The following is a 20314-nucleotide window of genomic DNA, read 5'->3' on the forward strand; positions in this document are numbered from 1 at the left end:
ATATATGTGTAAGATATAACAAAATAAGATAGCTGTTTCAAAAAAATAATTGGCGACCTCAAAATGAACATTCTAAATTTGGTAATCTGCCCCTAAATTCATCTCTTCTCACAGGTTCCAGATTTTTCAATCTTACGTAACGTTTTAATGCAGATACATCTTGTCCAATCAAATTAATTATAAACCAAAACTCTGAACTGAAACTTTCCCACTCCTAACCTTCCTCCTCTGAAAGTACTATAACTATCCCTTTTTCCGCATAAGGCTCTGCCGGTAAGATGCTTTTTATGTATGCTGCTGCCACTTACTTGCTTAGAACGATTTCGTACTTCAAAATACAACTTACTGTATTCAAACATAATTAGGAAACATCTTGTCTGAAAAAGGATGATTTAATAGGCGTAAAAAAATAAAGACTGTGATTTTTCAAGATACTTTGTGCTAAATTGCATCATCATGCTTTCCACTTTCCCACCTTCATCCCCCTACGGTATTCTCGGTCATCTACGTAGCATCGTAAGCTGTTAAAGTTTCAGTGCGTTCATCTACGCATTTTAAACTCATTACACCACATATATATATATCTAAAAAAAAAAAAAAAAAAAACCTTTAAATCTTTTTCATTTATTTAAAACGGTACAACATCACTGATTTTAATGATGGAAGAAAAAAGTTAACTTTTGTGCTTATTCCTTTGGAATTTTATGTATCTCTAGTAATTTAAATCTTTTCTTTTCATCAAAAAGGCAGTTTCAATCCATTCAAGTGCTTGCTGACTTTACTAAAATGTTATTTTCTTATATTCCTTGCTGTTTCTACTTATTTATCTGCAGGTATATTTCTGTTTATTTATCTACAGAAGGATATGCACACACACTTAATTATGTAATTTAAGATTTTACATTTGATGAAGTAAATCTATTTCAGATTTTAAAATATTATATATCGTTAGTAAGATAACTCAACTCCAATCTGCACTTTCTTTGTTATTTTCATCTAAACGTATTTCCTGTGTAGTTTTCTAGTGACTTCTGCATTATGTCAAAAGAGCAAGATTTTAATTTTCTTCTAAAAATATAAGCATTTCTTGATTTGTTAAAGGAATAAGTGAAAATTATAATTGGGATCCAGTGTTAAACTTTTAAACGTTATTTTTCTCAAATCAACGATTTTTATACCTTGTGCTCTATAAAACTTGGCATATTGCCAAAAATAGCAACAATCTGTGGTGCAGATAGTGTGCAAAATTACTTTATAGAATGATATTGCTTATTATTTCTTAAATTGCAATATATATGAAGTTTAATTGAAATGTGTTTTAAAAATAATAGCAATTAATGATAATCACGAAAATTAATAAGCAAAAAGATAGGAAAAAATTATAAAAGGATTCAGATTTTAACGTCACACCAGGCGATGTGTTAAAGTTTTTTATGATATTGCTGAGTATCGCAGGTTAGCATTCTGCTTTTGGGTACGTTTTTATAAACATATTTTTTGTTTTTTTTAGATGTATTATAGTTTTTTAGCTATGTCAGGCTAGTGTCATTTCATAAAGGTATTTCTGATTTCTAATTAGGCATGTTATGATTTAAATGCATTTTTATTTAAATCAATCAAATTAAGAAGTGGAAAAAATGGTTTTAAGAACTGTATTTATTTGCTTTTTATTCACTTGTTTGCTACTCAGTAACAGAAAGATTAAATATCTTACTTTATACTGAATCGCAACACGCTGGTGCGTAGAAATAAAAAGTATTCTTTGAGGCAGTGGTAAAATATTGCTTTCAATTAGCCTAATTTGTGGATTAAAACTGAAAGCTAAATATCTTACATTTTGCCGAATGGCAACAGTCTGGTGTGCTGGAGATAACAATCAGAGGTTAGAATAGATGTACTGAGCATAACGTCACAAAACTGAAGCTAATAAAATGTTAACCACGTGATATCAGTCTTATCATGGCCGCTATATAGCGTACGGGTAAGACTGCGAAACATATTGTTAAATAACATTACACTGAATGTGAAGCAAAGATCAAAGCCCGAAGGCTCAGAAAAGTATTTTTAGGCATATATAACTTGCACAAAATACCATTGAAACTTTCAGTGATCTTCCAGGATTTACCACGTATACATTTGTGTTATAGTTACACTTTATACATTTTCATGTAGCTAGATACTAAGTAGAAAATCATTTATGTTAAATATTAAAATTAGAACAGGGCTCTTGTAAGCGTTCAATATTGAAAAGCTAGCATGCAAACAACGGCGATTAGAATGTAAACAGAATCCGCTTATGAAAGCGGCCATGATAAATGGTGACGTCATACCGTGACGTTTTACGACTTCATTTTCATTGCACTGGACGTACGGTGAAGACTTACTCTATCTATTCTAACATCCATGATGAAATTTTTTATTTTAAACAATGTTGCCACATTTTGCATTCAAACTGTAGTATTTATTAAATAAAAATATGTTAAATTTATACAAAATATGAAATAAATCAAAAGCAGATTGAAATTTTAAATTTGGGCTTCGATGTTCCAATTTTCGGATAGAGGTGTACGTATATTAAAAATTCGTGGCTCCCGCAATGCTGGAAACAAGCAAATATCCATACATATATACGTACATGAAACTTTCTCATTATTTATTTTTTTAACGTTTGAAACGTATTTTTTTAACGTATTTTTTTAACGTTCGGGATAACGTTTGAAAAGTAATTCGGACGCAAATGTTGATGAAAAGTGAGTTTCGAGATCAAATAGCACCGCTAGTGCTAACAATCCCCCTTTTGCGGTTTTATCGTTTTGCTTAATTTATTACCTTGTAATTTTAAGGCATGAGGCTTCATGACATACGCATTTACTTCATTCAAAGTTCAAATTAACTGACAAAGTGAATATGAATCTAATCTTCATCCGTTTCGAATCTCTACCAATTTCTTCTCCGCCAACGGCGCTGTTGGCGCCAAGATGGAAAGACTACCACGAGGGATCTCACGTCCAAGTCCCAGCATGGATGATGTCGATTTGTTTCCCACGGCGTCCCACCCTCTCTATCCCGCGGGACACACGACAGTGAACAGGTTGACAGATGAAATACCTTCTGATAGAACACTACCGCCCTTCCCACCCCACCAACGCCTACATTTCTGTGATATCGTACAACCTCTGAGCCGAAAAAATCTATGCATTGTTAGCACTTTTGGTTTCCGAGACATAATTCTTTGAAGTTTTTGTGCCCGATTTTTTTTTCACCCTTCTCGCAGTTTTTATTTTCGTTAACTTATACCGCAAGTATGAAAAGTTTCCAAACAGTCAAAGGAGTTAATTTAGTCTATTGCTTAATAGTTTACATTCTCAGTGAATCGAATCAATTAACATATATTATACCTGTAGAATGATATTGGAAAACTTTAGCAGCTGTTACTAAACGTTACTGTAAAGCAGATAACATTTACAAAAAATTTTAAATAACTAAAGAAAATAAAGACGAAATATTTTTAAAAAACTTATACAGATTATAAAACTATATTCATAGATACAGGAAAGATAAAGATAATTTTAAAGATAATTTACAAGGCCTTTGAACAAATTTACAATGTTGTAGAGACATTAGATTATTTTTTAACACAGGAGAGATGAAAAATGAGCAACGCCCTCGCCGGAAATTGAACCACGGACCTCTGGAATACGTGCCTAGCGTGCTGATTACTACAGTACGAAGGCATGCTAAGAAAGCGGGAGAAATACCTTATAATATAAACAATGTAGTTGAAAGCATGCTTGCCTCTTACTCGTATGACTGCAATGAGGGCATCCTTGAATACTGCCATAGAATTTTAAGACACAAGAAGAAATTTGAAAAATACTGTATCGTATTTTTTAAATCTCTTCTTGTAGGTGTATGAGTTCTTTAAAATTATAAACGAATAAATTAATTTTGAAAAAAATCGATGGTTATGAATAAATCTCAAAAGGTTTCATTCAACATCTACAGGAAAAACAAATTGAAGAGTTAATTTTTTACTTAGTAGTCGTCAAGTGCTTGCTTCTGATGGTTAATTCGATACAAATTTAACATTTAAATTCATTAGCTTGCTTTTTTTGTCTCAAGCACTGGAAGAGCAGAAGTATTACAAACATATAAAGTATATTACAAGCATATATAATTCTAAATATATGTATACTATAATCTTTAAAAGTGAATTTAATTGCAAGACTATGCTTTTCTGTGATGGAAATTTAATCCTTCTGTTTTTTAGCATTTTAAAAATATTTCATATAAATATTATTTTCTTTCCTTTACCTGTAAAAATTAAATATTCAAGAGCATAAATTCGCAATTCCTTGGAGTTAATTCGGCTGACACCAACCTCTAAATAATTCAGAAATTTGCTCTGAATTTTTTAGGAAAACAATTTTAACTTAGAATATATCTTTAGTGACATACAGCTCTTAAATAATAATCACTTTTTACCATAATTCTTGAGATACACAATTATATTTTAATAATATCACTTAAGGCGAAAATTATTTTCTTGGTGGTCATTTCTTCGTTATGTGACATAGTACTATGAATGATAAAGAACTTGATGTATAACGTTGTAAAGCAATTTATCATAATTAAAACAAGAAAGCATCGTTTTTTACGTCATAAATGAAACCTTCTATAAAACTTGACACAGGATGCTTTCTTCGATGCTGTGTGTAGTATTATAATATTGAGTAATTAGATTTACTAAGAGTCTAAATTAGTTTATTTCCATTTAGTATATAAGGCACCCAAAATGTAGCTTCATACTTTGATTTGCTATGAAATATTCGCATATTTGAAAATTTTTTTGATTTTTAACATGCTTCTCTTTGACTGTATGTACTTAAATTGTAATTTCACAAAATATATTTTATTTTTAATAATTTTCAGTCATTTCCGCAAAACATGTGTCCATTTAGGTATGATTAGTAATTTAATTAGTTGAATGTTTAAATTATAATACAAGCACTAAAAGTTATTAGAAAATGTTTAGAGTTTATACATTTGTACTAATTTAAAATTTCATGGAAATATTTTAAAGAATAAAAACGGCTAATTTTAAAAAGAAATATATCACTTGTGAAACGAGTTTTCCAACACACTTGTGTTTTCTGCAGGAAAGCGATTGTACCTTGATTGCGTAACATCGGTTTATTGAATATCAGTATAAGAGGCTTACAAATAAATATTTGCAATATTTCTTTAAACACCCTTCGGGTAGCAAAACCTTCAAAGGCCTTTTAAGAAATGTCATTTAAAACAAGTCTATCAAACTGTAAGCCCAAATTCTTTCTTGTCCGTGTAATGCTAATATGACAATATTTATCTTTTTCAGTTTGATTTTCTTTGATGTGCTTAAAGTGTTAGAACATCATTCAAGATGAATTACTTTCTCAGTTATTTGAAATATTCTAAAAATTTCTTTCTTAATTAATACTGAATAGAACAAGCTTTGTTTCTGTTTTAGCTTTAATTTTTTAATGACATAATTCAACCGAATGAAAGCAATGTTGAATTCTTTTTTTAACTTTGCTCTACTTTTTTGTTTTCTGTCGTTGATCTCGGATAGTTATATAATAGATATTTATTCTGAGAAAATTTTTATTTCTGTTTTTAATTTTCTATTGTAAACTATATTCCGTTTATTCTGTATATTTGGATCACGTGATACTCCAGATTGATATTCAGATAATGTGACTAAAAGTGGCTTTGGTTTTGAAAGTTAAAGGTATGTGCTCAGTCTTGTTGCGAAAAGTATCATGATGTAAAAATAGTCAATTCACTGCATAAACAAAATTATTTCATCTTCATCTGTTTTGACATGAATAACAATTCCGTTTCAGTATTGTGGAAAGCAAACTTTCGTCTTTCAGTTCTTTGAGTAACTGATGCTAGCTTCAGAAAATAGATAACAAGGTTTACTATTATTAACTCATAAATGCATTATACAATAACATTAATTTTCTTTAAAACCACAATGATATTGTACCAGCGTGCCTTGAAATTACCGCTATTGATAAAAAATTACCAAGTTCTTTCTCCACCAATCATTTCTTTCCTTTTAAATATTATTCGCTATTATTTTCTGAAAAGTAAAATGTATTCTTTTTATTATGATGCCGTCAGTGTTAAAAACTGTTCTTTACGAAGTGATAAATATTTTGGATAATCAATTAACTGTTATTTCCCACTGTTCATAATCTTTCTTAAATAGTTTGAAATTATCTAATCTTCTGAACGAATTATAGTCTGACACAATTTTCTTGTTGATATCTTTTCAATTCGATATAATTGAATTTACATGCAGATGACTTTTATTAATATTATAAATAGTATTGAAAGCAAAAATTCATGTTAAAAAATAGAAAACATTTTACCATATCAGTTGCTATGTATTATATTTCACCCTTCACCCTCTATAGACAACAAGCCCAGGAAGCATAATTATTACAAAACATCTTTAATAATGTTTCATAAAATTAAATAATGGTTTAATGTTTATAATAATCTTAAAATTCTAAAAGCCTTTTATTATGTTAATAAACTGCTGAAGAAACAGCTGTCTAAGAATTATTTATGTTATCTTACGAGTTAGAAGGAGTTGAAAATTATGTCTGAAATACTAAGCTGCAAACTATTTTTTATTTTTATGGTACATAACATACGTTTTCATTAATTGTACTTATCATACAAGCTTTTAAAATTGACAACAGAAAATGATAAATAAAACTCTTACATGTATGTAATGTTTTAAGAAAGATAGTTATTAAACAATAAATCCATTTGCTTATTCCATTGTTATTTTCATTTTGGTTAACGAACATCTTTCTCATTATGTTGAGTACAATCAACACCCGCAATTTTCACAATGTGCGTTTTTATATAATTTTGTATAAAATTCGCATCTTTTGGATAAATATGTAGAAGTCCGCTATGACAAAAATGTATAATATTAAAATGTTGGCTTAAATTTCGTGAGCAATACTCTTATTGCAGAGATCTTAAAAAATATTGCTTCTTATCCAACAAAAATAAAATACATTATCTCAACATTTAAACTCTGCTGATGGGCGTTTTACTTGTAAAAGCTTCTAAATTTCTAATCTGTACACTTTGGAATTTTCTTCTTTATCTCTAAAGATTTCTTTGTCACTCAGAGGTGAAACACTTGCCAAGATTTGGCAGTAAACTGCAAAAGTAAAACAAGGGAGGAAGAAAAAAGCAAGAAACAAGTAGCAGCTACTGTTCCACCTACTCAGAGGAGGGATTGTTACATTCAAGAGGTGAAGAAACTAGAAGCAAAATGAAGGTTATAGAGTTCCTGCTTTAAAAATTTGAGATGCTGATACCCACATTGATAGCGTCTTCGTCTCGTCAATGTCTTGCAACCCCGCAAATTCAGCATGTCCTTTGGTTTAGCCGTTTTTATCTTCTTCAGAATTTTCTAATTTATCTGCAGCGACTAGGTTTGTTTCGTCATTTGTGTGACTTATTGCCCCTGGAACAATAGCTTATGCACTTTATGTGATCTTTTCCAAGTTAGTAATTGAACACGTTTAAGTTGTTGTTAATGTTGTTGCTGCTATCCTAGCATAGAGACAGAGAGTTTTGGAAACAATTCTTTCTTGTTCATTTCAAACCCATCTGCGGAGTGTCACTTGAGATACATTTTTACGTATAACTTAATAATTTATTCAAGCATGACACAATTTAATCATTTATTATTATTATTATATAGCACAATTATCAAAATTAAGCTTGCATTATTAATAAACAAATTTTTACAGGAAACAAAGTTTTGGAAACAAATTACAGGAAACAAATTTTTTGGTGACTGAAATACTTACGTCACCCATATCTCACTAAATTGCAAACCGCTCAATCACCTAAAATGTTTTATATAATCTTTTAATAAATAGGCGACAAGAATTTTTCTACCGATTGATTTGAAATTACGTTTTAGTTTTACATTACATCCAGTTAAAAGCAGTTAACAAAAGGCAGAAATTCTTCTTGTAAATCCCACATATTCATTATTGAACATTCAATATGAACATTCAATGCAATACGTTATTTCATTATTTATATGCTGCTTTGTGCTTTTAGTAATTTTCCATTCACTTTCATTTACAGTAACGGGCGCGGCTGGTGTAGGAGCAGGAACTTCAGTAGGGGGCGTAACAGGCGCAGAGTATGCAGCCTATACGTCTCCGTATACGCAGTACTCGCCAGCAGCTGCGTATAGCGCATATGGTTATGGATCAAGCGGAATCATAAGTAAGTAAAGAATTTCCTAAAAACTCTAAATATTTAATAAAATATCTGCTTCCTGCGTATGATAAATAAATAATTTTATGACGCTATATCTAAATAAAAGTTACCGTACTCTGATAATATCACAATAAAATCTAAATATATTGATGAATACACAAATAATCAAATAAGATTGTTGTTTAGATGCTAGTAGTGCTTAATGTTTCCCTTTGTGCAGAGGATATCGATTATAAACTCATAGAAGGGACGATTTCTAGCTTAAATTTATTACATGGTGTCACTAAGGCAGCTTCCTTTCTAGTATTTTGTAAAAGATTTAGTAGTAAATTGTTTGTAGAATGAATCTTATGGAAAAGTTTTGTCTACTAGATACCTTACGCTTTGTGCTTGCGTTGTATCTGTACTGAGGTGACGAATTTGACAGGGAGCTGGAACCTCACTAGTGAATTAAAAAGAGCGGATAGGAATTCATTTAAGTGTCATGTAAATTTTTGCTAGAATGTCTAAAATCAACTTAAATGCTGATTCCCGTTGCGTTTTATTCTGGACAAGAAGATAAACGTTTAAGAGAAAACAATTATCTGTAGACTTGGGAAATTTGATTACAAATAAAAGAACAGTTTTGACATTTTTCAAAGAACGCAAAACTAAACAAAGACCAAATCTTGCTGTCATTATCCTTCAACTTTGTGAATTAGAGCATCAAATCTGATCATATTTCATAACTGACGATTTTTTAAATTGAAAAAAAAAATGTATAGGTTTAAAAAGCTTTTTTTCCCTAGAACCTTAATCTGATCGAAAATGCATTTGTCTGAAGAAGGGACTTTGGTGATCGTTAATGCCTTGTTATAATTGTCTGAAGCTCATAATGATGCTTGAGGAACAATAGAAGATCTTTATTCAATAAGATTTTTAGTAGCTCCTAAACTACGTAAGGATTCGTTGTGAATGCTAGACAGCTACCAGAAGCATCATATTAAAGATTTAGATATTCAGATACCCATCTTCTTTTCAATCCCTCTATTTTAACTACCTACCTCCTGCGATCAAGAATTGCTTAGTATCTCTTAAATGGTACGATTCATTATGAATGCCAGATTCGTTGTAAATACCAGAGAGCTATCACAAGAGTCACTTATAATAATTAATCAATTAGGTCTATAATTTTTTCACTCTTTCTTCTTCCCTCTATACGCGTTAATCAAATTTAAGGTTCTCAAATACAGCGATAAGAATTCCATTTCCATTTCTGACGTTTTCAGTGATAGGCTAATTTGCTTTCTCGAAAATCAGTATTTTACAAGTATCCTTTTATTTTCATGTAGAGGCGCAGAATATAAGTGTTAATGAACCTTAATTTTTAAATATGGTATTTTCAAACCTAATAATAGCTTTTGTATCGTCAATGACATCTGTGTATCTCATACTGAATTGTATCTTAGCATTTCTTCGGTTAGTCACTATGTAGTGCACTCATACAAAATGTATGAAAGATTCTCAGAATAGCTCTGTTTGACAAAAAAGAACATTATTTATCTAAATTTAATCAATATCTCCTTCCAAATATTCACCTATCGTACCAAAGAACTAGTGATCCTGCCACCGTAGGAATGTGGATTTGGAGTTATTTTGCGTAAGCCATTCCATAGCCTTTTGATATTGTCACTGATAATGATGATCCCAGACATGAAGGATAGATTACAGATGCAGATCGTGGCACAGAGCCGATGTTCTCTTTGTTCATGAAATATAGGGGCAAATTTTCTAGCGACAACCTGCAAGTCGAATTTTGATGGTAGAATTTTTTTTCCGGACCCATTCGATACTTCAATAATATTAAGTTGTTGACCGTCCTTCGACTATCACCTTCATAAGTTAATGCACATTTTGGGGAACGATAGTTGTCGATAGTCTTCCAGATCGCTTATTATCTTCAAGGAACGTCTTTTAAATTTCATTTTTCATCTTTGCTCCACTTGAAACATTATGTACGACTCATTTCTTCAATGTATTCAGCATTTCTGGGGCTGATTTATCCAGTTTAACGTAACATTTTACGTGAGATGTTTGAATCATTTTTATGATGCAATAACAAAAATCCATAAATAAAAACACTGCGATATGAACTCTCAATGTTAATATAGCAATGTTTCTTATCACATTGCTCCATCATTATTGACTCTTGCCATCGGTTGTTGGCACGCCTCAGAGCTAATCCTAGAATTTTTCATGAAGCGGCGTGTGTGTGTCTGTATATATATATATATATATACATTTATATATGTGTGTGTGTGCGTGTATTATAGCATTTTTTGTTTGTATACGCAATTTAAGTAGAGCGCTTATTATATGTCCAAACATTATTTTCTCATTTTTAGATCCTTCTTATTACTATACACCAAGTGCTGCTCGATCAACGACAGGAGCAAATCCTAGCCTAGCGGCAACTTCTCCGATCAGTCCCAACAACTTCAAGGCAGAGAGATGCTAGTGATCACTATTTAGAACATTCGATGCCAGCCATGCCGGACAGCGAACCGGTTCGTGGGTACCGATTTTATGACATTTCATGAAGTTTCGAGATGAGAATTCCTCGACTATTCTCAGAATACGCATACATTGCTGGTTGGGATACTACCTCGATACATGATGCTTGAAACATACAGACACATGTGTCTTTCCCATTGCTTGCCTTTCCGTGCGATGCGCAGGTGTATCAACAAATGGTTCATGCATGCGCAGTAGAATTACAATTTGTGTGATAAAAGTTGATCCATGCAGACGATCCAGAGTCGAAATAGTTTGCTGTTTAAATTCAATGGATCTGATTCAGATGATTGAAGAATTGCATGTAGATGTATTTTCCATTAGTATTTATTTCAATGAAATCTTTACTTTTATTGATTTCATTCCGAAATGGTAACTTATTTTAAATGGGCTTTAAGCATTAAGTGTTATTTTCATTTCTCGATTAGCAACTTCAAGGATGAAAACTATTGATTTTGAGTAGAGAAACTCTACTTGTATTTTCTCGTTTCCCACCGAAAGGAGTCTTTTTAATTTATTTGAGAAGTTGACTTGTTTAGTCTTCACAAGAACAGGGAAATCATTCATCATCCACACAGACGACCTTTAACATGTTTTCATCAAAAATAAAATATTTGTTTGAATGTTTGAAGTATTTTTTTTTTGAACTATTATAATTTATATTTATCAGTAGTCATCAAAATGTTCAAGTTTCGCAAGCTGAATATCTATTAAAATCAGTGAAGTCTTCTATATTCTAATATAGATAGAAGCTACTGTTATGAACAACTAAAAAAACATCTTCTTATTCTTAAGTGAATAAACTTTTTGTTCCTATTTTTATTTCGATAACTTTTATTCAGTAACTGGAATTGTACTGCGCATGCTATTTTGAATAATCCACCGTTAAGAACATATTACTGAAAAGTAATTTGAACGAAGAAGAAGCAAAAGAAAAGGACTTCTTTTGAATGAAACCTACTTAAATATGTACAGAGTACTTCATTTTCGGAAATGAATCCGATATCAGAAGATTATTGAAGTAACACCAAAGGAACTTCAAACTTCGATAACTTTTTTAACATAAATTGTAAAATGTTATGATACACAGGGTAAGCCTAAAGTAGGAAAATGAACTGATTGATTCTTTTTTGTTCGTGCATGATTTTAAATATTTTGAGACCAAAGATTTTGTTTTCATTTCATCTTTTTCTCTTTGCTTGTGTGTACAATATACGTAAACACAGTATATATACATATATAAATATACATAAATATATTTTAAGTAGTTGCTTAATATCCACATAATTTGTAAAATAAAATATTTACTTTATGTAAAAATTTGAGTATTGAGATAATTGTTATGGGCTGAATTAATTTAATATTTTAGAATTTATTACTGCCAATTAAAACTAAGAAATTATAAGGCAGATATTGCTTCAGGCCTTATGTACTTAAAGAAATGAAGCATTGTAATATAAATGTGTAATTAATGCTTTGTGTTTAGTACGACAGTAAGAAAAATAAAGATGGATGACTTTTTAAACTTTATATTTATATTTACCGCTTAACTTATATTTACCGCTTAATTTAAAGAAACTAATAAATTTCTGAAATCTGATACCTATGTCAAGGACTTCAAGTTACAACACCTACTAGGTATGTTTTCAAAGTTAATATTTGTAAAGTCTTACTAAACATTAAAAAATAAAGTCAATAACGTAAAAAAATGTGAATTTATGAATTCGTAAAAACAGTAATTCATCCACTAAAATATCGGGGATGGAAAAAACTCCTTTTTTTTTTTTTCAAATTTAAGTATGTGTATTGCACATACTTAAAATGTAAACTGAGTATCTTCTTTGCGATAAAATTACAATACTTAAATGTGTACCTATGCATGTTTAAAAATTATTTTATAAATTATTAATTGGGTAGACGTAAAAAAAAACCGCAAAATGTTTCATCAAAATCAATTTGTATTATAAAGAATCATCATCATGTAAATAATGTGAATAAAATACATTCTTAGGATCAATTAAACATTATTAAATGAGAAATGTGATTCAAGGCATTCTATGTTTGCTCCTCATCTTCTTATTTAAATATAATCTTATTTAAATGTTTAAATTGATAGTTATCGTTTAAAGGAAAGGAAATAGGTTAAAAAGTCTACTAGCACAAAATTTATTCCTCTAATAGAATTTAAAATTTAACTTTTAAACTTTAAATATTATAATTATAAAAATAGGCGTCACTTTTTGTAACGAGATTTTGTTTATAAAATAGTTATTTTAATAAAGGAATATAATCTTCCACTTTTCCAGGATAAAAAAAATTGTAAAACTTAAGAAAATTAACTGCAAAATATTTTTTTGTAAAAACTTACTTCATTTTTGTATATCTAAATAAATAAAAAAATTTAAATTTAAGGATTTTAAAGCTTCCTTTTAGTGTGCTGCACTATTATGTACATAAACAAAATGTCTTATTTTAGAAGTTTTAAAGGAAAATTTTAGTTTTAAGGTTAATTTGCCTTATTTTTCATTTAAAAGTACTATTAGCTCTAATTTTGTTACAACCTGCATTTAATCTCATCGTCTCTTTGCTTGGTAAAACTTAAAATGGAATTCAAGCTCCTTTTTTTTTGATAACTTTTCATTCCAACTTTGGTATGTATTTCACTATTCCACCCGACAATTGCTTTAAAAATACCTCGCATCAAAAAGCTTATAAATATTAATAAAATTTAAAATAATTTTTATATTGTTTTTTTCCCAACAAGTCATAAAGAAAATTATCTATTATAACATGTTAATTTCTTTATGACCAACGCATCGTTTTATGATAAAAGCATTATGAAAAACGAAGTTTTTTCAACTTATTTTCTCTCTCTCTAAAAGCAATAATCATTCTCTTTGAATTAGTGTTTAAGACTTGATATTTTCTATTATAGTTCCTTATTTTGTAGAGTCGAATTGTACAAATTTGGGTTAACTTTGTATATTTGTGCAGTGTGGATACTAAGCAATTATTGTCTTTGTTTTTCTTCAACATTATTTGTGTCCATTTACAAATGAAGGGAGAAGTAGTCAGTGATCTTTTTACAAATGTGTTGTGATGAACAGGTCCAATCGATAACGGGTTTTTCCTCAATTAATCGATTGAACTAGTTAATTTTTATGTTCTTAAAAGAAAAAAATAATGTACTTAGAGTTTGGTGGGATGACATGCAATGAATACATTTATATAAAAATTTTTAGAATTAGTTATAAAATTGAGTTATTTTTTTACAGTTTTCCCATTTTATACATGTAAAGTCTTTAGTGTTTTGATTAAATAATCAAAAATGAATTTTTGTGGGATAAGCTATAGCATAAATAAGTAAAGAAGCTTAAAGACATCCAAATATTTGTGAAAGTTTCATTAAATGTAAGATAAAAAATATTTGTTTGCTGTACATTTATATGTGTATTTTTATATGTTTGCAAATACATATATTTGTTTGGTGCTTTTATGCATTTATTACTTAGTACATTTTACTGAATTATCAGAAGACATTTTTATTACTTATCAAATATTGATAATTCATCAATCTAAGAGTTATGTGTTCGAAATATGAAAATTTAATTACACTTGAGATAACACGAACTTCCTACTGTAACGTATGTTTGTTCTAAAAAAAAACTGAATTTTCTTCCATGTTGTATTGAGTATTTTAATATTTTGATTATAAGCCAAGAATGCTTAAATTTTGAAAATCTACAAATTTAATGTTTTAGTTTATATTTATGTAGTAATGATGACATATTGTTTAAAATGTGTAATTTCATCAACTTAAAGAAGAATGTTTAGTTAAATGCCTTTAAAACTGAAGAAACTGCATTTTATTTGCTTGAGAATGTGTTTTACTATAAATGTTGAAAATTTGTATTGTTTGATCAGAGTATGTTTCTCTGTAAAACCCTTTTTTCGTATATAAACGTGATGAAGATCTTAATTTGTCTTTTGCATGTCATGTCACCAATTTTGTACTTCTGCTGGTATAGTCATCATACCGTATATATGTATTCTATCTGCTGTATAAGTTATATAAATCGGAAAATCACGAGCTTATGTTAGTTCTCTTTTCATTGTTGTCTGTTCTTTTCTAATTCTTGTTGTTACTGCATGGTTTTATATTTAAAATGCATTCGTTCAAAATTAATATACATTTACTTTAAAATCTACATAAATTTGCAAATGCAATCCAAATAATAAAAATTCTTCATCAAATTAATTTAAAACAAGCACTGAGTAATATTCAGAAACAAACATTTCTATAGTGCATCTTTGCTTGATTTTTGATAATTTTATTTTAAAATAACAAATCAACCTCGACGTATGTTATGCAATATATATAAATGATAAATATAAATTAATTGTATACTTCAGTAGAAATAAACTTTCGCACAGAAAAAGTCATTATTGTTTTTAGAAAGTTAACTAAATGTATGGTAGAATTATTAAGAGACTTATTTTGAATAAAGACTAATTATAGCTATATGAAAACACTTGACTTTGACACAAATAAATACAGGCATAAAATAAATAAAATTTAGACTTTTTAATGCACTAGTAAAATTTTTTACATGTTGATATTTTTATGGAATAATACATCCTTCGTCGTTTGGTTTTTTATATTTGTCGTGACAAAAACAAAATTAAAAACACATTAGCAGAAAAACATCTAGCGTAAAGAGCCATAACGCCATAAGGCACAAAAACATTTTGGAACTTAACATATATCCCCCCTCCCTTGAGTGAACTTGAATATATAAAATACTCAAGTTCAAGATGATTGCTTGGGAAGAGGGCAGCATATGGAATTTAGACATAAAAAATCCAGTTGATGTTTTTACTTCAACAACTCACACGACTCCGTCTTTTCCAGTAAAAACTTCTGTGATACTTCCAAGATTCCATTTCATAAGAGGAAGAGAATCTTCCTTGAAATACACCAAATCATTCACTTGAATATTCTTTGCACACAACGTACGCTTTCTCGTAGTTGCATTCGTTTCACATATTCTTTTTACCATCTTAACCAAAACTGATTACGAACTTGCTGAATCGCATGTCATCTTGACTTTTAAGCAAAACGATTTTGTTGGAGTTTTCTCAGGAAACGACGTTACAGGAACACCTAAAAAGATGTCCTGGAGTAAGACATTTTAAGTCTTGTGGATCTGAAGAAAGAGGAGTCGGTAGCCTGGAATTTAGACATGCTTTGTATTATTAGAGTGTTAAGTTCCTCAGACGTTAAGCTGTCTGACTTGCAAACTTATCAAGTTTAATGGAATAAATTTTGACTCGCAGGCTTGATTCCAGCCTCCACACAGTACTCCAAAATGTGGACTTAAAGTGAGATAAAATGCCATATAATAGATTCTTGAGCAGAAAAATCTTGAATTTTAGCATTCAAAAAAAAGGTCCTTCACTATTTTGTACTGTTATAACAAATGCTGCAAGCAAAATTAAATTAGAATTCTTTATATTTCCTGTGAAGCAAAACTGCTGCTCTTCGGAATTGCTAGCTGAAGTTTGATATAAAGTATGATTTTGGTATGGGGTGCGATTTACCATTATTTAAAGTTAACTACTTAGTTCTTAGATGACTAAAACACTATTCACACACTGAGTTCACTAAAACATTATTTTTAAATATGAAATTAAATACAAATAATTGAGAATACACAAATGAAAATGATTCCATTATTTACCATTTTAAAAACTTATTCAATTTTTAACTCCATTAAATTTAATTCTTTCCAATTTTATGAAATAAATGCAAGAATGGCCCCCAAAGGGCCGTTTTAATGAGTCATTCAGCTGTATACGCTAAGCACGTGCCGCAGCACGGCCAAAAAAATAATCATCACTTTTATTAGCAGATCTTCACTATGCTTCTATGTTATAACGCCGAAGTGTTTGTGCTGTGATGGTTACTCCTCATGGTTTGTGTGTGTTACTCCGCATGGTGCGTAGAACCTTTAAGTTCAAAATCCTCCAGCACTATTCAGGTTTTTGAGTTTTAAGGACTGATAAAGTTGTTTTGGTGTTTTACAGTTCGATGAACCCTAAAATCCGATTGCAAATGTGTTAGATTGCATACTTCATTAGTGTAGTAAATATCCCACTTCGACAAGCTAGTAAACAATACGTCACTCTCAGTTAAAACTTTCATAATTTTTGCAAACTATTTCATTATTACTACTGAAAAAACAACTTATTTGTGACAAACTGTACTATTAAAAATAATCAATAACATATGAATTATAGTGAAGAATACCGTTGCTTATAAATAGATGAATGCATTTATATGCAATACAATTATTACTAAAGACTGTTATTTTGAAGTCCACGTATTGAGAATGACATTAATTTTGTGATAATGACTGTGCGTTATTTCTCTGTGGTCGTTACTAAGCCATATAAAGAAACTATAATTATCCGATGAGCTACATCGTTATAACATGCATATGAAATTATTCTGAACTCTTAATCTTAAAATCATCTGTTGAACCAAAGAAACTGTACAACATGTTTATACAAAATATAGAACAATACTTTTTACAGGCAACTATTGTTAGAGCTTAATTGTTTGGCCCATTTATATTCATCCCATCTAATTTTTCTAAGAGATTTGTAAAAGTCAAGTACTTGAAAGTAATTTAACGAATCCACTTGCAATGAATTAAAAAAACCAATATTGCTTTCTATTTCAAACTATAATAGAACTTAAGTCTTGTCAGTGCGTTTGCTGTCATTAAAAATTTAGCTTTAAAAAATTTAAGTTTATATTCAATTAGAAAAGTTATTCGTTCCAAATGAATATTGAACCGAATATTGTTCTTCATGTTATAAAGGGTAGCAGTGCATATAGTGAAGTCGCTACCATTTGTTACTACAAATCATTCTATTTAATATGCATATCCTGACATGTAGATATTTCCAACTTCCATTATGAAAGGGCAAAGCTGCTGGAAACAAATTTCAGCTACATTTGCTCAGACCTCTTTGTTTGATTAGAATATACGATCACCGAGAAATATTTTTACAGCTGCAAAGATGGAAAAGTTCACAGCAACGAACTGGAGTTATACAGTGAATTCTTCTGACCTTCCCATCCGAAGTAGTCCAGCTTTTCTTTACTGAGAACAGTGGTTTCCCTGGTATTGTCATGCAGCACATTGAATTCCATAAATTTCTGTTATAAACACTTATAATTTAATCACGTACCTCAGTGACATTAATTCAGTTGTAGAGTTACAATTTTGACTGAAGGTGTTTTGAGTTTATATTTTTGCCTTGTCATGAAGTGTGAACTGAATTCATTTTCATTGAATGAGGAATATATCACATAATGAAATTCGAGTTAAATAAGTTTACATGAATTTCAGCAAAAAATGTCTATAATTCAACAGGTAATACTAGGAAGTCATGTGGTGTCCACATCAAATGTTTTCCTTGATTTTCATGCCACTTCTCCTATCCGAAAAATATCAAACTACATGCTGAGATTTATTGAATGAAATTAAAATATCTGTTCAAACGACGTACGTTTCATTGTTAGCATTGAAAAATATCAAAATAACATTAACAATAATTATTATTGCACAGTCGCTTAAACGTTATATTTCCAGTTTGAAAGAGTTAATGATTACATTAAGTTAACAATGAATCAAACTCTGTGTTATCATTTAAATGTTTCTTTCTTCCGTTGCCTAAAAGTGTTTTCGACTATTTTCAATTAAATATTTTGCATAAGGAGAACATATATATATATATATATATATATATGAACATAATTAAAACAAATATAATGAATATTTTTAGTATGTATTTCTAAATACCAAATAAACAAAATAGTTGCCTGACGTTGGAGCAGCACTCATTTTAAACTGACTCGCTTTATGCACAAAAATTGGCCGACACTGTTTTGTTAATAAAAGTAGAGCTAAAATAATCTGAAAGGGTTCCGATTTTAACGGTAGTCCAAAAAGGTTCTTTTAAAGTTTAATATAGTTAACCAGTAGAGATTATTAACAGAAGTGGCTCAAGTGGAAAAACGAAATATTATGCAGAATACTAGATTAATATGCATTTATACTAACATGGGGACATTATATATCTTTTGTATATTTGAAAAAAATATGAAAGTGAAAAAAATATAAAATGTAATTCCTTAAAAATATTTAATGCTTTTAGTTAGATGTTTCATGAATTAAATGCACTTTTACTTAAATCACTCGGATTAAAAAGTAAAAGAAAATATGTTCCTTTAAATAACTTTAATCTATTGCTTTTAAATAGAGTAGTTTTGAATCAATATCGGACAAATTAAATTTGAAAGAATAATATCTTACGTTTTTCCGAATGGCAAGAGACTCAAATGTAAAGTGAAAAACCCGCTTTACAGCGGAAATTCAAAATTAAGTTTCTAGACTAATTTCCTTTTATACTAATGATATCGAAGAAAATATTGTAAGAAATTAAAAAAGGCAATTTTACTGATTTTTGGAAGCTAAGCAAGAATAGGAAAGCTGAAGTTACTTATCAGTGTCAGAAGAAGTATTTTAAGGATTTCACTTAATTCACTATTGACGTTCGATTCCGAAATACAAACAGTTTACCTCTGAAATAAAGTATTAGCTCTATTTTAATTAATGGAGATACACAGCTTATTCTTTCTTCTGATTATTTACTTTATTTTATGGGAAAAAATTTTGCAGCTTGCTAAAATGTTGATTAGATACGAATGCAACTGGCGACATTTAGCCACTTGTTAACCAGGTTTCACATCAAAATCTTAATCTGTAAATATTTGTCAGTAATCTGTGAATTTTATTCCAATTTATATTTTAAGCACGATAGGTTCAGTGAAAAACGTATGTGGTTTCAAGGATGCGTGAAACGGTTAACATATTTTCGAGTTCGATTTACGCGTTTTAGTAAAAAAATGTATTCAACATCTAGAATACCTGAAACGATACTTTTTTGCAGTAAAAATAAAATATGTTCAACATCTAGAATATATGAAACGAGTTACTTTCCTTCTTTTCTAAACAGCAGGAAATTATAATGAATCCATATGATATTCTAAAGAAAGCACTTAGGAAAAACTCATTTCTTTCAAAACGTCCCTTAAAACCTCAAAGAGAAATGAAACAAAAAAACAGTAACATAGAGAATATTTTAATCGTTCCTAAGAGGAAATTAATAACAAAAAAATTTATCTATGGACATGCTTTGCATCTGCAAAGATTAGAAATATAGTATGATTTTATAATAATAAGTAATAGTATTTTTTATATGACATGATAAGCTCTTGTATTATTTGAAGTGGAAATGTCTCGACTTCATCCCATTTTATGTGTCAAAATCCCCTTAGAATATTAAAGTCCGTCTTCTTCAGCTGGAAAGCAAA

The 20314-nt window shown here is 29.7% G+C and overlaps 1 protein-coding gene across 4 annotated transcripts in view; it reads left to right on the forward strand.

The window, feature by feature from the left end:
- LOC118196992 (uncharacterized) overlaps positions 1-14956 on the forward strand; it is a 443070-nt gene extending 428114 nt beyond the window's left edge. For all 4 annotated transcript variants that reach the window (XM_085825207.1, XM_085825216.1, XM_085825217.1 and 1 more), the window contains 2 exons: positions 8176-8319; positions 10698-14956. In XM_085825207.1, coding sequence (XP_085681333.1) covers positions 8176-8319; positions 10698-10810 — 257 coding nt within the window. In that variant the 3' untranslated portion in view covers positions 10811-14956. The remainder of the gene's footprint in view (positions 1-8175; positions 8320-10697) is intronic.
- The last annotated feature ends 5358 nt before the right edge of the window (positions 14957-20314 follow it).

Source organism: Stegodyphus dumicola, chromosome 1, assembly GCF_044657685.1.
Source record: "Stegodyphus dumicola isolate Sdum_Otavi_A_Nest chromosome 1, ASM4465768v1".
NCBI lineage: Eukaryota > Metazoa > Arthropoda > Arachnida > Araneae > Eresidae > Stegodyphus > Stegodyphus dumicola.